At 40.2% G+C, this 26,094-nt stretch overlaps 1 protein-coding gene across 1 annotated transcript in view; it reads left to right on the top strand.

Annotated features, from left to right (window-relative positions):
• Positions 1 to 376: 376 nt before the first annotated feature.
• LOC130909886 (neurogenic locus notch homolog protein 1-like) overlaps positions 377 to 26,094 on the top strand; it is a 51,314-nt gene continuing 25,596 nt past the window's right edge. Inside the window, exons 1-4 of the mRNA XM_057826817.1 lie at positions 377 to 611; positions 14,871 to 15,117; positions 23,407 to 23,476; positions 23,549 to 23,666. Coding sequence (XP_057682800.1) covers positions 377 to 611; positions 14,871 to 15,117; positions 23,407 to 23,476; positions 23,549 to 23,666 — 670 coding nt within the window. The remainder of the gene's footprint in view (positions 612 to 14,870; positions 15,118 to 23,406; positions 23,477 to 23,548; positions 23,667 to 26,094) is intronic.

Genomic DNA, 26,094 nt, shown 5'->3' on the forward strand with positions numbered 1-26,094 from the left:
AATGGCGTTACCAAGATGAGAAAAGTAATTAATTAGATTACTCACTACTGAAGAAAATAACACCGTTAGTAACGCCGTTATATTCTAATGCCGTTATTGACAACACTGATGGCGGGGTAGATTCACACTGGTACTTTGAAGCTGGATGCTGTTCAAAACTTTCCACTTCCAACCATATATATATAGGCGCTTCCAGGAGTTCACGCACAGCATAGCAAGTCTCGGAGTCTCATCCACGTCCTGCTGAATCCATTTTGGGAGGTTCCGTGGGTTCCTCTGGTTCGATTTTGCAGTTTTAACTTTGTCAAAACACTGGTAACTTCAACCACAATTCATGTTGTTCTAAGCCGGATGTTCAGAGCAGAAATGATCAAAGATGTTTCGCCCAGGAAAGTTGTCTATACCGGCTAATATTTCGGCCAAAATTGAAAGAAGTCCATATATCGGCCTGATATATCGGCCGGCCAATACATCGGTCAAACTTTACCATCACTATTCAAAATGTCCCCGACGCTACGAGGGGGAGTTGTGCCAGCCTGATATGGAAGAGTGTGCCCATGGCAGCCAGTGCATGATCAAGATGGACGCCTTCCTGTGCCGCTGCCCCAAAGGTTAGGCTCTCTGCAGATAGGGCGTGGGGTTGCTCTTGGGTCCATCCCGCTCTTTCACACTCTCTCTCTCTTTTTCTCTCTCTCTCTCTCTCTCTCTCTCTCTCTCTCTCTCTGTCTCTCTTTTCCCCCTCCCCGTAAAATGCCAAGACAAACAGCTCTCATCTAATCCTCAGCCCTGAGGCAAGCTTTTTGCTTGCCTGCAACCAAAGCGCAAGAGATATTAAAAAAAAAAAAAAAAAAACTTGGCCGAGTTTCAACTTTCTCTCAGATTTTGAAGAAAAAAAACTTTTATTTTAGAACTTAGCTTAATTGCTTCAGCAGGAAATGCCCCAAAATGACCAGGAAGTGTCCCGGGGCCGTGACCAACAGGAAGTGACTTTAAAATGAACAGGAGTTACCTAATTAACGAAAGGGACCCCAAAATCAATGAGATATCAACAGGAAGTGACCCCGAAAGAACTGAAACCCAACAAAATTCACCCCGAATGACTCAAAATCAACAGGAAGCAGCCTGATATCAGCAGAAAGAGACCTGACATCAACAGGAAGTGAGCTCGAAATGACCCAAAACTAACAGGATATGGCCCAAAATCAACAGAACGTGACCCTAAAATGCCCCAAAAACTGCAGGAAGTGACCCTGAAATCTCCCAAATCGCCAAAAAGTGACCTAATGACAGGAAGTGACCCTAAAATGTTCCAAAATCAACAGAAAGAGGATTCATATCAACAGAAAGTGAGCTCAAAATGTCCCAACGTCAACAGGAACTGATCCAATAGCAACAGGAAGTGACTTGGAAATGTACAAGACTCAACAGGAAGTAACCCTATGAGTGTGAATGCCGAGAAATAGAGTAATTCAACTAATTGCAAGCCACAACTGGCCTCCTTGATCCAGAAAGAAAAAAGCCAGGTAAACTAAAATGTTTGTGTTTCATGTCCACAATCGACCCAACTCTCCTTCTTCTTTTCTTGGTGGGCACCAACTGGAGATCAATGAGTGCTTCTCGCAACCGCGTTGACCTCATCGATAGCTACAAACGCTCCTGTCCACGGGGAACGCAAGGTTAGCGCACCCCCTCCCTCCAACTCATCTACTATTTGTCTGTTCATGAACACATTGGCCACAACTCATAGCGATTGCCATCATAGTTTTGGGTCGCTTCCTTGTTCATTGTAGGGTATTTACATGCCACTTCCTTTTGACTTTTGGGTTACTTCTTGTTGCGTTTGGGGCATTCCAGGGTCACTTTGTGTACACTTTGGATTATTTCCTGTTCCTGTTCTTGCGTATTTTAAGTCACCTCCTGCTTGTTAGTCACTTCCTGTTGATTTTGAGGAATTCTCTGGTTACTTCCTGTTCATTTCAAGGCATTACCGTGTCACTTCCTATAGATTTTGGGTCACTTCCTTGTTAATTATAAGTTACCTACATGTCACTTCTTGTTGATTATTCAAATGCAGTGTCTTACTGACATTCTGTATATAGTTTGGTTTCTCAGGATCACCTCCATCTGATTTCCTGTGGATTTTAGGCATTTCCAGGTCACTTCCTGTTCTTTCTTAAATCCCCTTAAAATCAACATAAACTGAACTACAATGTACACCTGGAAATCTCAAAAATCAACAAGCAGTGACTAAAATAAACATAAATTTGTCCAAGAACGAGCCAAAAGTAAGCTGAAAACATCCAAAAATCAAAAGAAAATGTCTAAAACAAACAAGGAGGCATCTAGAAATGCCCAAAAATGAACACAAAGTGACCCAAGATCAACAGCTAGTGATCTAAAAAGTCCCCAAAATCAACAGGAAGTGTAATATAAATGCCCCAAAATCAATAGGGAACAGGACGTACTACGTCATTGTTTGGATGCTGGCAATATCCTTTACTTCCAGTCCGGCAGACTCAACGTGGATTGTAACCAGTCTTGCTGTTTACTTTGCCTTGGGATAGTTTTTATGCAGGAATCGTGTTTAAAAAGCAAAGTCGTCATGGCATTTACAGGGAAACGCTGTCAGTAGAGGTTCAAAACGGGTACTTTTCAAAAATAACTTTTATCAATGACGTAGACCCATACTTGCTGCCAAAGAAGGCAAGGACGACTTGCTCTCATTGACAACAAACGACATTATTGCATACCTTGTCTGCGGTGTGAGTGCCTACACATTGGTTCAGTTCAAAAATTACAAATCCCCTGAGGGTCATGTCCAGTTCACTAATGGATGGGTTCAGGACCAACAGATTTTCAAAGCGACAGACGACAACACGTTCCTCTGCTCACAGGTAGGCTACGTGCTGTGCAGTTCTCACAGTGTCTATCTTACTTTGTTTACATTTCTGTACCACAGTGCACGAACTGTTGTTAACATATCACCATCGTTTAACTCATGGTTCCCTGGTGCACGAAAGTAAAACCTAAAGCACAACAGGCTGTAGTAGTAACAAGTTTGTATTTATTGTACATGTTAATATCATTTGTGTTTGTATATTGCAATTAAAATTAGCTAATTAATGAGGTTCATATTCATGAGAAATGTAGCCCTGACCCCACTTCAATAATTTGTTTGGTCTTATTAATGGTTTTATTAATATCCTGTCCCCAGCAAAAAGTGTACATGCATGTCATGCTGCTATATCACCCCTACCAATGTTAAGACCAAACCTACGCTCTTGTTGTTAATCCATTGCTTTTTACATGATCAACTGATGATCCAGCATTTATCCTCTTATGGTTCGCTTGAATGTATCCATGTTGAAATCGACTGCTAAATGACTAAATGTATGTTTACTCTTATGCTTTTATTTTCTTTCATATTGATTTCAAAACAATGAGCTAAAGACTGGATTGTGTTTTTTCCCTCTGCCCTGACAGGTTTTGTACTCTCAGCGCCTCAACAAGACTCCTTTAAGGTCATGGGTCATCATTGCAAGGATTGGCCAAGTCATGAGTGTCCATTGTACATGCATGGCTGGGCTTGAAGAGTCTTTTTTTTTTTTTTTTTTTTTTATTTATTTATGATATTATACAGTGGGGCAAATAAGTATTTAGTCAACCACTAACTGTCCAAGTTCTCCTACTTGAAAAGATTAGAGAGGCCTGTAATTGTCCACATGGGTAAACCTCAACCATGAGAGACAGAATGTGGGAAAAAAACAGAAAATCACATTGTTTGATTTTTAAAGAATTTATTTCCAAATTAGAGTGGAAAATAAGTATTTGGTCACCTACAAACAAGCAAGATTTCTGGCTGGCAAAGAGGTCTAACTTCTTTTAACGAGGTCTAACGAGGCTCCACTCGTTACCTGTATTAATGGCACCTGTTTTAACTCATTATCAGTATAAAAGACACCTGTCCACATCTCAGTCAGTCACACTCCAAACTCCACTATGGCCAAGACCAAAGAGCTGTCGAAGGAAACCAGAGACAAAATTGTAGACCTGCACCAGGCTGGGAAGACTGAATCTGCAATAGGTAAAACGCTTGTTGTAAAGAAATCAACTGTGGGAGTAATTATTAGAAAATGGAAGACGCACAAGACCACTGATAATCTCCCTCGATCTGGGGCTCCATGCAAGATCTCACCCCGTGACGTCAAAGTGATAACAAGAACGGTGAGCAAAACTCCCAGAACCACACAGGGGGACCCAGTACCAGACGTGTCCCCCTGCTGAGGAAAGTACACGTCCAGGGCCGTCTGCGGTTTGCTAGAAAGCATTTGGATGATCCAGAAGAGGACTGGGAGAATGTGATATGGTCAGATGAAACCAAAATAGAAGTTTTTGGTAGAAACACAGGTTCTCGTGTTTGGAGGAGAAAGAATACTGAATTGAATCCGGAGAACATCATACCCACTTTGAAGCATGGGGATGGAAACATCATGATTTGGGGCTGTTTTTCTGCAACGGGACCAGGATGATTGATCTGTGTAAAGGAAAGAATGAATGGGGCCATGTATCGAGAGATTTTGAGTGAAAATCTCCTTCCACCAGCAAGGGCATTGAAGATGAGACGTGGCTGGGTCTTTCAGCATGACAGTGATCCCAAACACACAGCCAGGGCGACAAAGGAGTGGCTTCGTAAGAAGCATTTCTAGGTTCTGGAGTGGCCTAGCCAGTCTCCAGATCTCAACCCTATAGAAAATCTGTGGAGGGAGTTGAAAGTCCGTGTTGCCCAACGCCAGCCCCAAAACATCAATGCTCTAGAGGAGATCTGCATGGAGGAATGGGCCAAAATACCAGCAACAGTGTGTTAAAAGCTTGTGAAGAGTTACAGAAAATGTTTGGCCTCCATTATTGCCAACAAAGGGTACATAACAAGGTATTGAGATGAACTTTTGGTATTGACCAACTACTTATTTTCCACCATGATTTGCAAATAAATTCTTTAAAAATCAAATTATGTGATTTTCTGGCTTTTTTTTTTTTCACATTCTGTCTCTCATGGTTGAGGTTTACCCATGTTGACAATTACAGGCCTCTCTAATATTTTCAAGTGGGAGAACTTGCACAATTCGTGTTTGACTAAATACTTATTTGCCCCACTGTATATTGTAATATTTTCTGCCCCCTATCAGAGTGTGGCCCATTTGGCACTAATTTAAGGATTTTAAACTGTCTGTGCAAATATTGTGTTGGAGAACTTGCAATACTTAAAATGAAAATGCAAAATTTTTAAAGTACATATTCATTCTAGGGCTGTCAAACGATTAAAATTTTTTATCAAGTTAATCACAGCTTAAAAATTCATTAATCGTAATTAATCGCAATTCAATCTATAAAATATGCCAGATTTTTCTGTAAAATATTGTTGGAATGGAAAGATAAGACACAAGACGAATATATACATTCAACATACTGTAAGTACTGTATTTGTTTATTATAACAATAAATCATCAAAATGGCATTAACATTATTAACATTCTGTTAAAGTGATCCATGGATAGAAAGACTTGTAGTTCTTAAAAGATAAATGTTAGTACAAATTATAGAAACTTTATATTAAAACCCCTCTTAATGTTTTGGTTTTAATAAAATTTGTAAAATTTTCAAGCAAAAAATAAACTAGTAGCTTGCCGTTGTTGATGTCAATAATTACACAATGTTCATGGTGCTGAAACCCATAAAATCAGTCGCACCCAAGCGCCACCAGAGGGCGACAAAACACAAAAAAACCACAAGTAACAAATGGACATGACACTGTGCTGTCATTTTAATCTGTTTGAGCGGGGCATGTGCGGTAAATGTGTCAAATATTTTAACGTGATTAATTTATTACCGCCCGTTAACGCGATAATTTTGACAGCCCTAATTTATTCTGTCTGGCAATTTACCCAAGGCCAGTGAATTGTTTTTTTTTTTTTTAACTGCTTTGACAAAGACACGTTTGTAGTAATCTTGTATTTACAGTGGGGAGAACAAGTATTTGATACACTGCCGATTTTGCTGGTTTTCCCACTTGCAAGCCATGTAGAGGTCTGTAATTTGTATCATAAGTTCTCTTCAACTATGAGGGACGGAATGTAATACAAAAATCCAGAAAATCACATTGTATAAATTTTAAATAATACATTTGTATTTAACTGAATGAAATAAGTATTTGATACATTACCAACTGGTAAATATTTCGGCTCTTAGTTCTTTTTGAAGAACCCCTCCTGTTCTCCACTCATTACTGGAAGTAACTGCACCTGTTTGAGCTTGTTACCTGTATAAAAGACACCTGTTTACATGCTCAAACAAACCAACTCCAACCTCTCCACAATGGCCAAGACCAAAGAGCTGTGTAAGGACATCAAGGATAAAATTATAGACCTGCACAAGGCTGGGATGGGCTACAGGAAAATAAGCAAGCAGCTTGGTGAGAAGGTAACAACTGTTGGAGCGATTATTAGAAAATGGAAGAAGTTCAATTTGACGGTGAATCTGCCTCGTTCTGGGGCTCCATGCAAGATTTCACCTCGTGGGGCATCACTGATCATGAGGAAGGTGAGGGATCAGCCCAAAACTACACGGCAGGACCTGGTCAATGACCTGAAGAGAGCTGGAACCACAGTCTCGAAGAAAACCATCGGAAACACATTACGCCGTCATGGATTAAAATCCTACAGCGCACGCAAGGTCCCGCTGCTGAAGCCAGTGCATGTCCAGACACGTCTGAAGTTTGCCACTGACCATCTGGATGATCCAGAGGAGCAATGGGAGAAGGTCATGTGGTCGGATGAGACCAAAATCGAACTTTTCGGTCTAAACTCGGCTCGTCGTGTTTGGAGGAAAAAGAAGGATGAGTACAACCGCCAACACCATCCCAACCGTGAAACATGGAGGAGGAAACATCATTTTTTGGGGCTGCTTCTCTGCCAAGGGTACAGGACGACTGCACCGTATTGAGGGGAGGATGGATGGGGCTATGTATTGCCAGATCTTGGCTGACAACCTCCTTCCTTCAGTGAGAGCCCTGAAGATGGGTCATGGCTGGGTCTTCCAGCATGACAACGGCCCAAAGCACACAGCCAAGGCAACTAATGAGTGGTTCCGTAAGAAGCATCTTAAGGTCCTGGAGTGGCCTAGCCAGTCACCAGATCTGAACCCAATAGAAAATCTATGGAGGGAGCTGAAAGTCCGTGTTGCCCGGCAGCAGCCCCGAAACCTGAAGCCCCTGGAGAAGATCTGCATGGAGGAGTGGGCCAAAATCCCTGCTGCAGTGTGTGCAAACCTTGTCAAGGACTACAGGAAACGTTTGGTATCTATAATAGCAAACAAAGGTTTCTGTACCAAATATTAAGTTCGATTTTTGTGATGTATCAAATACTTGTTTCATGCAATTAAATGCAAATTTATTATTTAAAAATCATATGTGATTTTCTGTTTGTTTTTTTTTTTTTTTATTAGATTCCGTCCCTCACAGTTGAAGAGAACTCAAATTACAGACCTCTACATGCTTTGCAAGTGGGAAAACCAGCAAAATCAGCAGTGTATCAAATACTTGTTCTCCCCACTGTATATCATATATTACTTATAATTTATTATAATATTATATCATATTTGCTGCCCCGGTCAGAGGGTGGGCCTTGTTTGCACTAATTTAAAGATTTTAAACTGTCAGTTCAAATATTGTATGGGAGAAGTTGCATTATTTGAAATAAATCTACTGCAATTTACCAGTCCCAGTTCTTGTCTATAACACTGTCCAAACATTGTCAATGCATATTCCAAATGGAATAACATAATATTAAATCACCTGACTTTGTAATTATTACACCTGTTTATTATGAAGAGCTGAAGTAAACAACAAGCAGATACAGTTCGTCAAGAACTTGTTCAAGTCATGTTTTGGTATTCACATTTTATTGACTTTTCACAACAACACTTGGGCCCATGTTTGTAAGAGCACAGCAAACAACCACAAGCTTATCAAGAAAGGTAACATCCTCCCTTTTACACAGTAGAACAAAACTAATGGGAACCTTGTTTGACAAAATGGTGTACTCATTTCGAGTGTTCCCAATCACCCGTTCCACATGAATGCCAAGGTGTGCAATTTTCCTAGTGCTCTCCACATCTTGACTTCGACGAACCCCAAGCCATCCGTCGTGCCTTCGTGATCTATGATATTTGTTCCCCTTTATTGGTCCTCCATGCCCAAAAATGGTGAAAAGTGAGTCCAGTTTTCCTCACCCTTTTTTTGTCGTGGGAGACGCTGTTGCACCCGGTAACGCAACAATACACACCCATATTTTCTTCCTAATACACCGAAGGAATTAGCTTAGCACTACCTACCACACGTTACAGTTCGCATTGACTCTGCCTGACCAGAAGTAAAAGATATTGCCAGCATGGAGGCGTATCCAAACAAGTATCCCAAGTACGTCCTATTGCCTATGGACAAGTTTCCTGAGTGAAATATGGGCGGCGCCATCTTAGACAATGCCTCGAACTTCCGGTTTTAAAAAAATTTCATGAGTTGCGGATAAACTCAGTAGTGTGTTGACCAATGTTTCAATCGCGCACTGATTAACCCTTTAACACCGAACGTGTCGGCAGTGACGCGTTTACGCATATCATCTTTGAAGCTTCGTCACGCTGTAATTACGTCACCCAGGTGCCGCTGGTTGGTCTCATTTGAAAGTGCGGAAGTTGATGTCCACACCAGTTTTTATTTGAAGTCAATCGACCAAGAAAAACGGGAGATAATGTCCTTTGAGTTTTATTGCACTCATAAATATGCATTCAAACGCTGCATGGACTATGTATCTATCTCCATATTTCCATCATTTCTTGTCCTTTTTCAAAACCGAAAGCAGCACAAAAGACTACATACTGTATCCCAAGAGCCGTTGTGATGTCAAGAAGGACGAACCGAATGTGATCATTTTTTTAAATACATTTCCGAACGAGACGCCAACTAATGAAAGGGAGGCATGCGACGCAAGCAAAGGCCGGTTGGTTTGAGCGAGCGACTTTTAAACATGCAGAATGAATATAAAACTACATTTAGCGCAAGCTAATGCATTATTTCATTAAGTCGAGGAGGAAGATGAGCCGTATTTGTCATCTTTTTCTTTGCATGAGTCCGCGTCTCGGCGAATAGAAGTGACGGCAGCGCGCAAACAGCGAAAGAGTAGGCTGTGTGACGTGTGTGACGCAGCTCCATGACCTGTTCAAGCTTTATTGAGTGCGCAAAAAAATAAAAACTTTATGGGTAGCATGCCTGCACATTTTGAATTGAACTGAACTACCTGTCAATATTTTTTAAAATACATTTTTTCAATGTTATATATATTTTTTCTTTATTATAATCTTTTCAATTTTTATATATATACGTTTTTGTTATTTCACCTTTTTTTTTTTTTTTGCTATGTATATAATTCCACACGTTTGTTCATAGTAATATTACCTTTGGTGAGAATTTGCCATGTATATAACCTGTTTTGACCATAGTATGTGTAAAGGCCAAAAACGCCTATGACCATACCTGCTGTTTGTGTTGAATTGTCAAACATAAAACTATTCAATCTTATTTTTTTCTATTGAATGTTTATCCTAACAAGTTGAATAAATATGATCAAGCTTCAAAACGGTTGGTCGAGCATGTTTGGTTGTCAGTGGGACGTCAACATTACAAATATTGAAAAGAGATTTTGGGATCTTTTTGTCTTTTTGGGTCCAAAATGTGGATTAAAATTGGTCAATGAAGAAAACAGCAGTTGGACATGACGTGGACATGGACATGAAGTTCAAGGTGTCCTGAAAAAAGGGGACCCAATTTGGCCATTGTAAACATTTTTTTCTTTGAAATGTAATGGCAACATCAAATGCATGCAAATTAGGCCAAAATAGGCTTAGGTGTTAAAGGGTTAAACATACTCTCCGCACAAAATAAAATTCAACATTCAAACGTATTGTAACGTCACTACTACTGTCAGCGCTGCAATACTGGTGTGCTCGATACAACAACGTGACTCGGACAACTGTCGACGCCACTGTAATGTGTCAGCGCGACGCTCCAATTGGTGCGTTTCATACGGGAACGCGACACTTCCATTAGTGGTGAATAGGGATGGGAATTGAGAACCGGTTCTTATAGAGAATTGGTTTCTCGTGTATCAATTCCATGAAATTGTTTGGCAGATTATTTAACGGTTCTCTTTTACATTCCTAACAGTACAATTAATGTCACGGAATTGACGCATGATACACTTGGACAAGCAAGCATCACAACAATAATGCTCTCAGTGTACCCACCTACCAATTGTACCAAGAGGTGTCGCTAACGAGTTACAAAGCAGTGGTATTAACAGGCCAAGCCATTATTCATGAGACTACTTAAAGAAATGGTGATTTTTCCAAAAGTGTCTATTAATTGGTCTATCATATTCTCGTCAAATGCTCTATAAGAAAAATATAACATATATGCATCTAAAATAATCCTAAACGATCTTATTAGCAATTTTAATACTCCTGTTAGAAAGATTTCATGGGTATGCGTTCATTCCAATATCAGCCAGTCAGTTTCCTATTATTGTCCTACGTAATGCGCGCAGCGTATTCTGGGACCGAGACTAGGCGTAAGGTGCGCATTTCGAGCAGACGGCCACCTGTTAGTGGAATTATTAGTTTTTGTGCATCCATGAACGAATGTAAGTATTTCATCTTCATGCCATAAAGTTCTTATGATAAATTAGAGCCGTTATCAGCGCGACCGTTTCGTGTTTTTACTGTCGGCTGGTCGCTCCGCTAGTCCTCGTTGCGCGGAGGAGAGCGTTGTTTACATTACATTCGCGTTGCACAGTTGTGTTAAGAGGAAATGTGTTAGTTTAGCATCTTAAGATGATGTTGTACATCCAAATGAGTGTACAGTGCTTAGTTTTCGCCACTTTTATGGCCAAGATGACTGCACGTGCACGCAGCGGCTTGTGGGTTATGTGCGCGCACTCACGCACCCACCATTATATTCGCATTGCACATTTGTGTTAAGAGGGAATGTGTTAGTTCAGCATCTTAATATGATGTTGTACATCCATATGAGTGTACAGTGCTTAGTTTTCGCCACTTTTATGACCAAGACGACTGAACATGCACGCAGCGTGCTTCCGGCTTGTGCGCGTGCACTCGCCCCCCATCCCCCTTTGTGTTCATTACACTGCGAGTCATGTATGTGTGTTATTAACTGCTTACAGTCAATTTGCATTGTTTATTGCATCAGCACTAATTTTCTTTCCTTTCAGAACCACACATACTTGTATATCCACACATTCCAGTCTTTCACACACATAGAAATACATCAACATCTTTCCACGCATGCTCCCACCTGCTCATTGAGTGAATCTCATATCAAGTGCAATTGCATGTATGTGGTTGTGCATGTTGCCAAGTTGTATTAAAAGTGCAAAGACCAACTCCACTCTCCACTCCTTGTGCTCTAACCGACACCCCGAGGAGAATGAACCATAAAACATATTGAACCCAGACCCTCACACAGTCCATTAGTGAAAATTAGAATCGATAAGAGTATTGATAAAGAATCGAATTGTTAAGCAATATCGATAATGGAATCGGAATCGTAAAAATTTTATCAATTCCCATCCCTAGTGGTGAAAGAGAGCTAGATTCCTGTGCTAATTTACTGAAGCAACATTCCGCTGCCCATCTTTGCAAGCGCTACAGTATTAATTGATATCTAATTTTAGAACTGATATCATCTAGTTAATCAAACCAACCGATCACCTTGGTAAATAAAAGGATCGCCGTGAGAGCTTTGACTCTTCAGCGGGGCCGCTAGAGGAGATCAAAATTCTGACAGTTTGCCGTCTCTCATTTTGGCCCGCCTTCAAGTTACAAACATTGCAAAACGCAAGGAACAGGAAATACACCAAAATAAAAGCGTTACAGGAAGTTATGGTGAATAACAAAGTAAATTACTTTCGGGAGATAGAAATTAGGCTTTGGTTATTTGCGCTCCCACCAATATTATGCATACTAGTAACAACAAACAAAGGAATCATTTTCAACAATGAAATAACCACAATTCAGTAAGCTTTTTAACATTCCAACACAAGAATTAGCTTTTGTACAACAGAAGGCTTACTAGTGCATTGCCCTTTGTAATTCAGTCGTTTATCACCAAAGGATATTTTCACTTTCCGCCCAAGTCCATCCTTGTTCCAAGTTTGTTTTTTTCAAATAATGATTTGAACAATATCTATTCTTGAATTTCTGAAAAGCAAGCTTAATAGATAAGATTATATATACTAACTTTTTGCTCAAAGTCTGTTAAGAAAAAAAGCTGAAAATAAGCTTATTTCAGGGTATCTAAGTCAGTAAAATTTGGCTGATAATTTCATGTATTTGTAGTAGATTTATTCTGAAAACAAGGGAATTTAACTAGTTGTAAGGAGGTGTTTTTGCAGTGTAGCTGCAATAGGAACCTTGATTGTCTGAACAGTTTTAATGTGTTAGTTTGTTATACTGTTCTCCCATTGTGGTTGTTCATTATGTTTTATTTATTAAGTCATCTATGCCCCAAATGGACGTTACCCAGGTCAAAGCAGGATTCTTCCTATGGTTAAAGCAGGACTCTCACATATAACATAGTACACATCTCATAAACAACGAGATTTTTGTCTATTTCTTTTTATGTGGGCCAAATCAATTATATTAAAAGTAAACTAATTAAAATTGCTGCTGTAGTTTCATTCTTTTTATAAGCCATGTAACTTGCCAGGATCCAGGGTTTTGAAGGGTACACATCTGATGTTGCTCACCATGGTCCGCAATGTGCTCAGGGAGCTTCTGTGTATTTAGAGGGAACATTGGTGTTGACGAAGTTAAAACTGCGAAATCAAGCCAGACAAACCCCCGGAATCTCCAAAAATGGATTCAGCACGATGTAGATGAGTTTGGATGATGGATGGATGGATGGATGGATGGATGGATGGATGGATGGATGGATGGATGGATGGATGGATGGATGGATGGATGGATGGATGGATGGATGGATAGATAGATAGATAGATAGATAGATAGATAGATAGATAGATAGATAGATAGATAGATAGATAGATAGATAGATAGATAGATAGATAGATAGATAGATAGATAGATAGATAGATAGATAGATAGATAGATAGATAGATAGATAGATGATATCGCTTCGTTGATTATTACTAGCGATGCTAGGCTCCAATATTTCCTGACTGTAGCCGACAGCCTAAAATCTACGCCTAGATATCACATGCATATAGAACTACATGCAAAATGACAAACTTGGCGGCATTAGTAAACAGCCGCCATTTTAAAGCAGTAAAGGCTGTGTTGCAGTGAATGTTCCTCGCGGACCTAAGTAACTTTTTATCTAAAATGTTCCTAAACCGGCAACATCTTGACATGTCAAAGTCAACAGAAGGGAACTAATGCAAAAAGCGGGAGCAATTTTAACAGTTGAGTCACAACATTAAATGACTTCCAAACATACCAAAGGTTACAATGTTTTTGTTTGTTTGTTTGTTTTGTTTTGTTTTGTTTTTTTAAAATAGGGAAAAAAACATGAAAGGTAACACCAGTTACTTTGCCAAGTAACTAATTACTCTTACATTCAGGTAACTGAGTTACTCACTCAATTATTTTTGGGGAGAAGTAACTTGTAACTGTGATTAATTACTTTTTAAAAGTTAGATTAACAACACTGGTCATAAAGATGAAGTCTGCAGAATGAAAAGTGAGGAAAGCTGAGATTTTATTCTGCCAATTTGTTGCCGAAAACAATTTGCCCACAACTATTGCTGATCACTTCTCAGAATTAGTAAAAGAAATCTTCCCTGACTCAAAAATTCCATCGGTATGTGAATTTTATCAATTGACCTTTTTAATTTATAATTTGACACACTAACGAACTACCTTCAAGTCAAACTGAATTGCGAGATGAAGTGCAGCCATCAAAAGACATGATAGAAATTGCCAAAAGTTCTACATACAATTATAACAAAAGTCACTGTTTAATCTTAGTAATGAAGATATTGATTGTTCTTTGATTGCACCATGTGACAATATTACCAATAAATTCAACTTATTTTAAAAATTGAGTTTTATTTTTGTTTTATATTGCACGATATATAAATTTTGTAAAATTAGTCACCAATTTGTAAGGGCGTACGTCACTTTTTGTAAGATTGCCAACGGCCTCAGGTTGACATGTATGGAAATAGCCCAAAATCAACCCGAAGACCCCAAAATTGCCGAACATTATTTTGAAGTAATGCTGAATTAGTAATTTGTGTCTTTTTTCTGCTGATGAGAGGGTTTAGAACTAAATCCAACGTTTAAAGGACTTTTTCAGTAGCTGAGTAATTTTTTTACTTGCACTTGATATTTGGCGGATGACTACTTTACTTGTACTTGACTAATATTATTTTGAAGCAACGCTACGCTTTTGCGTAATTGCTGCAAATCAACTTTGGCCTTCTTCATGATATTTGGGCCGCCTTCACCTTCACCTCGCTGGATGTAATACCAGGTCTTAAGGCTTTAAGTTGGGGGGGGGGGGTTTATCATTTCCAAATCGTTAGTTGGAGGGGGGCGCGAGAGAAAAGGGGAAAAATTGATCGGGAGCGTGCTAGAAGTTGGTCGTCTTTGTTATCTGGAAAATCCCATTAAATCCTCCGTCTTTACAGCTTAAAGCACGCGCGGTAATTTGAAGTTCATTAATCCCCCTCCTCCTCCTTTTCTCTTAAAGAGGAAGAAGTTGGCTCCGGGTCGTTGAAAAGGAGGGCGTCACGCCACTCCACGGCAAGCCACGTTCCGCTCGTCACAACGGTGCTTTTTCTCGGCGCGGGAAGTTTACGGTCTGTACCTGGCGGCAGGCACAGTGGCCGCTTCGGCCCCGGCGGGCGTCGGCACGGCGGCCGCCCGCAAGCGGCGCCGCCAGCACGGTCAACTCTGGCTACCCGAGGGATTCCGGACCGGCGATAAACTAAGACGCCGGGCCGCTGGGGAAGATGAAGCGGAATTGAGGTAAGTCTCTGATATCTCTTTATTTATGACTGATTTTGGGGGGATTTTGGCGGAAACAAGACAAACCTATTTCGCCTTTTTCGTCACTCGTGCTGACATATATTTGTTAAAATGCAGGAAAAACAATTTTATACGAAATAAAAAGCACGAGGGTACTGATAACACACGCAACTAATAGATCGGATCAATCTTGTGAGCAAGTCCAACATGGTCTTCATTTAAAAAATAGCCGTGTCGCGCGCTGATAACGATACCGAGTATCACGCCGGGACATCACTAAAATATATATTGAGTACAGGCCTAATGTTTGGACACACCTCATTCAATGAAAGTCAAATGAAGGTTCCAACCCTTTTGATAAAGCAATAAATTCTGCTAATTAACCCTGAAAAGGCTTACCTTTGAAGTCAAAAACCATTTTAGGTGACTCCCTCTTGAAACTCATCAAGAGAATGGCTAGAGTGTGTAAAAAAGTCATCAGAGCAAAGGGTGGCTACTGTGAAGATACTAGAATATTATACGTTTTTGTTATTTCACCTTTTTTTTTTTTTTTGCTATGTATATAATTCCACACGTTTGTTCATAGTAATATTACCTTTGGTGAGAATTTGCCATGTAAATAGTAATGAAAATAAAGAAAAAGCACAATTGAGAAAGTGTGTGTGTGTGGGGGGGTGTATGAATATATATATATATATATATTTTTTTTTTTTTACAAAAAATCGTCCCCAACGAGCATTTTTATTTATTTGTTCTTGGATGAATTTGTGTGTCCAGGGTTGAAATAAGAAAAACAAATTGGCTTTTGTTCTTCTCAAAGGTGATGATGCATTGTGTTAAAAAAAAGAAAAGGTTTGAGTTACACTTGCATAGCGCCTTTTAAGCCATTCTTTGCACCTTTCCACCTTTAAGGCATTCTTTGGGCTGTGACACTATATCCTCATCTAACTACTGGTGGCAAAGCACCAGGAGCAAAGTGGGGTTCAGTATCTTGCTCAATTATACTTAGACCAGGGTGGAAAATTTGGGAACATCCACCCAGATGATTGTTTAAAAAATATGTATATATTTTTTAAAATTATAAGAATTACAATATATATGTACACATACCCTGTGTTCCGATTTAGTATGCAAATTTGATTTTACACTATAAAAAGAAAATGTTTTTATCACCTGTGATAAATTGTCTCCTGGTGAGCCCCAACTAAAGGAAAACAGCTTAATGGAGGCGGCAACGCGCTACATAAAGTACGTACAATGGGGGAAATAAGTATTTAGTCAACCAACAATTGTGCAAGTTCTCCTACTTTAAAAGATTAGAGAGGCCTGTAATTGTCAACATGGGTAAACCTCAACCACGAGAGACAAAATGTGGAAAAAAAACAACAGAAAATCACATTGTTTGATTTTTAAAGAATTTATTTCCAAATTAGAGTGGAAAATAAGTATTTGGTCACCTACAAACAAGCAAGATTTCTGGCTGGCAAAGAGGTCTAACTTCTTTTAACGAGGTCTAACGAGGCTCCACTCGTTACCTGTATTAATGGCACCTGTTTTAACTCATTATCAGTATAAAAGACACCTGTCCACATCTCAGTCAGTCACACTCCAAACTCCACTATGGCCAAGACCAAAGAGCTGTCGAAGGAAACCAGAGACAAAATTGTAGACCTGCACCAGGCTGGGAAGACTGAATCTGCAATAGATAAAACGCTTGTTGTAAAGAAATCAACTGTGGGAGCAATTATTAGAAAATGGAAGACATACAAGACTACTGATAATCTCCCTCGATCTGGGGCTCCATGCAAGATCTCACCCCGTGACGTCAAAATGATAACAAGAACGGTGAGCAAAAATCCCAGAACCACACGGGGGGACCTAGTGAATGACCACAGTAACAAAGGCTACTATCAGTAACACAATGCACCGCCAGGGACTCAAATCTTGCACTGCCAGACATGTCCCCCTGCTGAAGTCAGTACACGTTCAGGCCCGTCTGCGGTTCGCTAGAGAGCATTTGGATGATCCAGAAGAGGACTGGGAGAAAGTGTTATGGTCAGATGAAACCAAAATAGAACATTTTGGTAGAAACACAGGTTCTCGTGTTTGGAGGAGAAAGAATACTGAATTGCATCCAAAGAACACCATACCCACTGTGAAGCATGGGGGTGGAAACATCATGATTTGGGGCTGTTTTTCTGCAAAGGGACCAGGACGATTACTCTGTGTAAAGGAAAGAATAAATGGGGCCATGTATCAAGAAATTTTGAGTGAAAATCTCCTTCCATCAGCAAGGGAATTGAAGATGAGACACGGCTGGGTCTTTCAGCATGACAATGATCCCAAACACAAAGCCAGGGCAACAAAGGAGTGGCTTCGTAAGAAGCATTTCAAGGTCCTGGAGTGGCCTAGCCAGTCTCCAGATCTCAACCCCATAGAAAATCTGTGGAGGGAGTTAAAAGTCCATGTTGCCCAACGACAGCCCCAAAACATCACTGCTCTAGAGGAGATCTGCGAGGAGGAATGGGTCAAAGTACCGGCAACAGTGTGTGAAAAGCTTGTGAGGAGTTAGAGAAAAGGTTTGGCCTCCATTATTACCAACAAATGGTACATAACAAAGTATTGAGATGAACTTTTGGTATTGACCAAATACTTATTTTCCACAATGATTTGCAAATAAATTCTTTAAAAATGAAACAATGTGATTTTCTTGGGGTTTTTTCCACATTCTGTCTCTCGTGGTTGAGGTTTACCCATGTTGACAATTACAGGCCTCTCTAATATTTTCAAGTGGGAAAAACTTGCACAGTTAGTGGTTGACTAAATACTTATTTGCTCCACTGTAGCCGCTTATTCAGCTACATTAGCCCCTAATACTCCGTCGTACGATGCACATAAATGGCAACTTCAATAAAAAACGTTGTCATACGGACTTACGATCGGCCAGCTTGTTGTCTCCTGTCGTCTTCCAAAATTATACCTTGGTGAGGGCACTTCAGGTGTTCATTCATGGTTGACGTGCTGCCGCCCAAGCTCTACACGACAGTGATACCCTCCTTCGTTTTATGAAAATAACCATGCTTCAGCCACTTTGGTCTGCTTTTTGGGCTTTCCCCGCTTTCATCCCGAGTTTCTGCCATTCTCTGCTTTCCACACATATACAGTATATATATTGTAAAGAATCGGGTTATAATGTAACAGCTGTATTTGCATACGTTCCTAAATGCACCGCGTGGCTGAGGTGAGTGAGGGAGGTGCGACAGAGCAAGACGTTTTCCTGTTGTTGCTGTTAGTTGTTGTGCTGGCTGCGGGAGACAGGAACCGTATTGCTTCCACAAGTTCCATAAATAAAGAATCGCAAACCTGACAAAGCTAAACTCTTTGTCAACGTTAAACTATGTTTGTTTGTTTTTTTTTAACTCGCCTTTCACTGTAGACAAGATGTTGTGCTCATCGACGCATTTTTGTCATCGATTACGTAGTCAGGACAGCTCTAATATAATATATAATACTGTACAGTGAGTAAAATAAGTATTTGAACACCCTGCGATTTTGCAAGTTCTCCAACTTGATATACGGGTTTGAAATTTCAATGGTAGGTGCTTGTCCACTGTGAGAGATAATCTAAGGGGGAAAAATGCAGAATCCATCACACTATATGATTTTTTAACAATTTATGTTTTATACTGCTGCAAATAAGTATTTGAACACCTCTCTATTAGCTAGAAATGTGAGCCTCAAAACCTGTTAGCCGCCTTTAAAAAGTCTAACAAATAAGTGGAGTGCACCTGTTTGAGGCGGTTCGCTGCATATTAACATCTGTCCACCCCATACAATCAGGAAGACTCCAATTCCTAACATAGTCCTAAGACCAAAGAGCTGTCCAAAGACACCACAGACAGAATTGTAGTCCTCTACAAGGGTGGAATAGGTTATGGGGCAATGGGCAAGCAGCTTGGTGATATAAGATCCATTGTTGGAGCAATTATTAGAAAATGGCTAAACATAACTGTTAATCTCCCTCGGACTGGGGCTCCATGCAAGATTAACTCGTAGGGTCTCAATGATCCTAAGAATGGTGAGGAATCAGCCAAAAAATACACAGGAGAAGCTGGTCAATGACCAGAAAGTTGCTGGGACCACCATTTCCAAGGTTACTGTTGGTAATGCACTAAGAGGTCATGGTTTAAAATCAAGCATGGTACGGAAGGTTCCCCAGCTTAAACCAACACATGTCCAGGCCCGTTTTAAGTTTGCCAATGAATATTTGGATGATCCAGAGGAGTCATGAGAGAAAGTCATGTGGTCATATGAGATGAAATAGAACGTTTTGGTCTTGATTCCACTCATAGTGTTTGGAGGGAGAAGAATGATGAGTACATCCCAAGAACACCATCTGTACTCTGAAGCATGGGAGTGGTAACATCATGCTTTGGGGGCGTTTTCCTACGTATGGGACTAGACGCCTGCACTGTATTAAGGAGAGGATGACCAGGGCATTTTTAGGGTATTTATTGTCAGATTTTGGGGAATAACCTCCTTCCCTCAGTTAGAGCATTGAAAATGTGTCTTGACTGGGTCTTCCAACACGACAACGGCACGAAGCAGACAGCCAGAATAACCAAGGAGTGGCTTCATAAAAAAAGGTTCTGGAGGGGCCTAAATACCTAATTGATCTAGTGAAAATCTTTGTGGAGCAGTGGTGCAAAATGCCCCATGCAGTCTGTGCAAATATGGTGAAAAGTTACAGTTAACGTTTGACCTCTTAATTTTAATGACATGCTACTGTACCAAATATTAAACTGTACCAAATATTAACAATGATTTTCTCAGGTGTTCAAATACTTATTTGCAGAAGTATAACAAAAATTAATTGTTTAAAAAAAATCATACACTGTGATTTCAGGATTTTTTAATTTTAGATTCTCTCTCACAGTGGACAAGCACCTACCATGAAAATTTCAAACCCGCCCATCCTTTCTAAGTAGGAGAAATTTCAAAATCGCAGTGTGTTGAAATACCTATTTTCCTCACTGTATATTTACATATAGAGTATATTTAAAAAAAAAAAAAAAAAAAAAAACATTTGCGGGCGAGCATTATTTTTTTTTGATGGATTAAAGAACAGTTCTCTTTCCAGCGGCTGTGTGAAGAATGAATCGTAATGTCCCCGCCAACATTGGCCTGCCCACCCCCTCCCCCAACCGAACTAGGGTGTGTTTGTGTGTGTTGGGGAGGGTGAGGTAAGGCCAATGGTTATTTTGGAGTGTCCTTGTATCCTGGTAGCTTCCCTTTTTCTTTTGTCTCCTTGGACAAAACTTTTTGTGTCTTTTGTTGCTCTGCCATCTTTGCAGAATTCGCACGAAAGCGTTCGCATCGACTTCAGTCTTTATGACAAATGGGGAAAGGGGGAAGTGAAGTATGCCGTCAAGCAGTCAGCAGATTTGTAGGTTTTTTTGTGTGTGGCAGGGTTCCTGCCACCCCCCTCAAAGTTAAAGGGCAACTGAAGAGCTTTCCGGATTTCGTTCTTGAGTGTTTTACTCGGTTGAATTGTATTCAATGCATCATTCGCTGTCTCAAAAAGTCACATAAAAAAAAAATAATAATGATAATAATTGACCGCGTAGTTTTTGAGTTATGGCCATAGTAACACCATAGCAACAAGGGACGCGCCGCCCTGCCGACTGCTATCTGATGACGTAACTTCCAGGGGGCCTCGCCACCACTCTGAACACGGAAATATAGCACCACGCTATCCTCGCCATATATTACAAACATTTTCTTTTACTCGCGAGATTTGTCATGCCATCTCAATGTGTAGCGGTGAATTCCTCAGAGGAAGACTCGAGACTCTATGAGGGGTTCAAAAAAACTTCTCCTGCAAAGGTTTGGACCGTTTTTGTGAGCATGCATACAGGTCCCCAATCGGCTCATTGTTTTCATCATTTCAGCGACGACAGCTTTGAAAATCCACAACAATGCAACCTTGGTTTTACAAAGACGTAAGTAGACTATTACTGGCTTTTCTTAATAAACGAGGGGGACTCCTACTGCCTGTTTGTTGAAGTGTGACATTTTTGTTGTTGTTGCTGTTGGCCTGTCATAAGTAGATAGGTTTGCTGACAGGTCATCTACTCATGTGATTGTATTACTATATCAATAGGTATTATGTAAATTCAAATGTCCCCAGCACCAAATAGGTCCTTGGCTCGTTGTTTTTTGGCCTGTCACAGGGTAAATATAAAGCCTATATATAAAACAATCCACCTGCCAGGCCCTGATGTACCAAATCTCAATAAAACAATGACTATTGTATTACGGCATCAACATCAAGGTCTGCCTACTTGAAGAGGGAACAATAGCATCAAATAGATGCTACTTTATTATTTGATCACCAAGAAATTATTAAAAATTATTAAATTAAAATGAAGATTCATCCAATATTTTCATGCTGCTGTGATTTTTTTTTTTTTCCAGGAAGCCACACATAAAAAATTAAGCGGCGGAAACCCTCAACACGATGAAAAAAGCGTTGCAAGTCAGTCGCCACCCAGTTTCCCAAAATCAACAGATTGGGTCAAATCATATGATAACACAAGTGATGCAAGTCCAGCGATGACGACTGAAGAGATCCTATGAGGCCTGCCAGATGCTGAATTTCTTCCGTCTGAACCATCAGATGACGATGACTTTGGAGAAATAAATGTAGCAAATTTTGATGACATGAAATCATAAACTAGTCCTATATGCAGTACACATTTTAAAAGAAAAATCTAGTTACCTTCTTATTTTAATAATAATGGTTTGTCTTTGTATAGAGAACACTTAATGCTACAGAAAAGAGTAAATACATATTTCCCACTCTAAACTACTTCTCAGTCTTTTGCATTATCATTTCTCAATGTTGTGCTAGTCCGTTGCAATCCTAACTTTGTGTTGCTTACTAAATATATGTTCTTTGATGTGTGCCATTGTTTGCTTTGTATAACTTAGCTTTCTAAGTTGTGTCACAATTTGACAGCAAAAGCTGATGCTGATTCAACATAAATCTGGTATCACTTATTATTGGGGCTTATTAAATATTGTTTCACAATGTAACATAATTACAATATATAATTTATCAAAAGAATACATTAAAAAGTCAACAAAATATGTTAATGTTGTTTACAATTTATGGTTTTATTTTTTTTAATGTAATTCATGCCCCTGTCAGTGCTTCAGCCTCCTCAAGTTTGGCTCTCACGTCTGGGACCTCCTGACGACACAGGCATACTCTTGGAAAGGTAATTACTAGAAGGTTTACAGCAACACCTGCAAAATAAAATCGTTTTGTCATTTATTTTGACAAATCAATAACATATGATTTATTTAGCCACATTTGGACTAGCTTTACCATATTTAGATCGGTAGGAGCTGTCCCATAACCTAATATCCAGTTTTAGCTATGTGGAGAGCATGGAAAATATATACAACCATGTAATCGCATTCTCTCAAATAGAAAAATCACGATGCTGGACTTAGGCTTACCACTCACTCTCCCGTTCGTGGAATGCCGAGCTGTCAATTGGCGTCATGACGACATCTGCTGTGTCAAGTAAATCGTCGTCATCTGACGCCTCAAGTTCAAACATGTAGGGATTAATTGTAGATCATCTTTCCTGGGAGCCTTTGCCAACGGTACCGTCACGAAAGAGCAATCCTGAACGGTTACCTTTGGCGGAAATATAACTGATAGTTGTTGCTGCTATGCAAGCTGTGGGTACTAGTCTTCTGTTGCGTCGAGGAATTTACGTCACACTTCCGGGTTTGGGAAGGGACATTTAACAGAGTGCAAAAAAACTAAAAAAACGCAAATTATACTTGCAATTACATGTTGACAATGTCATGGTTGTTTTGACGAACTCGTCCAAAGTTTATATTCGCAAAATTACACCAAAATCCGGAAAGCTCTTCAGTTGCCGGTGAAAGCCGTACAGATCCCCTCAAGATATGAACATCCAACCCGTTTTCAGTCGACATATCATCGAAAATGTATGAAAATATTCTAAAAAAGTTGAAAAGTTACCTAGCGTTGATTAAAAGGGTTAATTCCGACTTTCGTGGAAATTTAGGATTTCTCGTCAGCATAGGAACGGAACTCGTATACAGGTAGTCACCTGTATATCGGTTAACGTTCTTAACCCAAACAGTGAATACTTTTATATCGGCCCATCTAGAAATAAGTCCTCTATCGGCTGACCTTTAGTTGAGTAGGTGTCAGAGCCATTTTGCTTCCCTGCCGGGTCTTAGGCCATCAAAGAACTCCACGGACAATTTGCTGACGGATGCTCTCCCCGACATCACATTGGGCAACAACAGCGTAAGAAATGCGCCGGAACGCTCTTCTTTTGGACGTGTTCATTTCGGAACCGGACGTTTCTTCCCCTCTCAGTTTGAGGTGCCGGACGGTGATCGCCGGCAGTGGACGCGGCAGCACCTGGACGCGGCCGACCTGCGCATCCCTGGTGGGGGTGACACGGAGGCTGGGGACGTGGACGCGCGTGGGCCCGGTGAGTCATTTTTGCATCTTTCCATGCTGTCGACCGCCTTCGTCGTACATACAGTATCAAATTCCTATTTTTTCCCGTCAGTTTTTTTCAATTAAGGAGAAAAAAATATTTTGCCAATACTCTAAAGTTTCACTAAAATTTGACCAAAACATCACCATACATTTTAAATGGGGATCCATTCATTTTCAATGTGAAAAAAAAAAAACATTTTCAACATGAACATACCTAATAAAGCCTCAAAAGATAGCAGAGGTGACCCCAGAATGCCCTGAAATGTGCAGGAAATGTCCAAAAAACAAAAGCAGAAGTGACCTGTAAAAGCCCTAAAATCAACAGGAAGTGACCAATAAACTGGAAGTAATGCCCTTAAATTAAGAGGAAACAGTCCAAAATTCACAGGTAATGATAAATTCGACAGAATGTAACCCTAAAAATGAGCAGACAAGTGGTCTCCGAACTATTTCACATAGGGCCACAGTGGGTGCAGGATTTCATTCCAACAAAACAAGACAACACCTTTGCGCCAATCTGATGACAAGTCTAATCAGTTGAATGCAGTCAGGTGCTGCTTGTTTTAGCAGAAACCTCATTGGTTCAACTGTCTGCGCTCTATGGGTTGGAACAAATACCAGAACCCCTTTGAGGACCGCTTTGGAGACCCCTGCTGCAGCCCCTCTGCAATTAGGCAGAGGGAGCTCGAAGCCCCTTTTAGACATATGCTGAACTCCAGTTAAATCCCGGGATTTCAATGGGTAGGCCTTATGTCTGAACACAAATTCCCAGGTCGACTGACACAAATATGACACGGACATTAATCGGGTCGTGTTCAAGTAACATGTCCGGTACGCAGCATGTGGGAAATACCCGGGTCACAGCGTGAAGGCTGATGACGTAAATATCATGGCGGGCTGATCGTCATTTCCTCTTTTTGAGCAGTAAGACGAAAAGCAATAAACAAGCATTGTAATTATTAACATGGCAAACTGGAAAGATAGCAAAATTAAATTGGAAACATAACGAAATTGAATTTTTACTGGAAGAGCTAGTCCAGTCCATCAGTCCATCTTTGGAAATGCAAGGTTTATTTTGTTGCCGATGCCGGGCAAAAATGATGTCATGTCGGGGTTATGAAATCCTGCACAGTGAGCACCGAGTCGCCGAATGTCCAGGGCATTCTGGAATAACTTCTTCCATATTTAGAGGCTTTATTAGGTGTTTTCATGTTGATGCAGTTATTTTATTTCCACATTGAAAATGAATGAATTTCCATTTAAAATGTATGGTGATGTTTTGGTCAAATTTTGGTAAAACGGTGTAGTGTCCCAGTACATCTCCCATGTCTGTTTTGGTCAAATTTTGTAAAACCGTATAGACCCCACTCACCAACGTCACACAATGACGTGTTGCAGTATCCGGCCACCATATTGTCCGTCATTGTTTATCCGTATTCTCAATGGTTTCAATTTGTCGTGCAATTTATAGTGCAATTCATGGAAGCCCCGGTGCTTTCAGACGCTGTAAACTCATTGGATGCGCTGCATAAAAGGCGTCATGTGGAAAAGCTTCAGTCTATCCATTCGCCAGATCCATATTTGATGCCTAAATCAATATTTTTCGACCCGCTGTCTTCGCCGTCTCTGCCTGACATCTGCTACCCTGATATCTACAACTATCTTGTCCACAGAAACTCAGCCTATTCTCACGAAAGTTTGAAAAACTTTAAGAGCAGCACTCTAAGCAACATTACCCCGTGTGACCCTTTACTTCCAATTTTCTAAAATGGCGACAATCAATAAAAAAAAAGTTGACTGCAATGGCCGACGCTTCAAGGATAGGTGGATATTGGACTATTTGTTCAATAAAACACGCAACAACTGTGTCTGCCTCATTTGCAAAGAGACAGTCGCTGTTTTCAAAGAGTTCGATGTGACGCGATATTACCAAACAAGACACGCTGACATGTACAACATTACAGGGAAGATACGCAGTGAGAAATTATAGCAACTTGAAGCTAGTTTAATTTCACAGCAGCAGTATTTCGCAAGAGCCCGAGTGTCGAAAGAGAACACCACAAAGACGAGATTGTTGCAATTATGAATTTAAAAAATAATAATAATAAAGCAAATGTGACACACAGAAGGGCTTGCTAACATTTGTTTAAATATATTGTTCTATGTAAATCAGCCAAGGTAGCCCCCCGCATTTCTACCACACCAAATCTGGCCCCCTTTGCAAAAGGTTTGGACACACCTGTTTAACCGATGATCCGTAGACGAGGCCAGCTTCTTTCACTTGGTACCAGCTAAATATTATTCAAAAAATAATGATGGTGGAAGAAATAAGCATCTTGAATTTGAAACTGTATGTTGTCGGCGATTAGCCTCGCAATGATCTTAATTGTGGTTGTCAGCCCAAAACCCTCTTAATA

Source organism: Corythoichthys intestinalis, chromosome 21, assembly GCF_030265065.1.
Source record: "Corythoichthys intestinalis isolate RoL2023-P3 chromosome 21, ASM3026506v1, whole genome shotgun sequence".
Taxonomy (NCBI): domain Eukaryota; kingdom Metazoa; phylum Chordata; class Actinopteri; order Syngnathiformes; family Syngnathidae; genus Corythoichthys; species Corythoichthys intestinalis.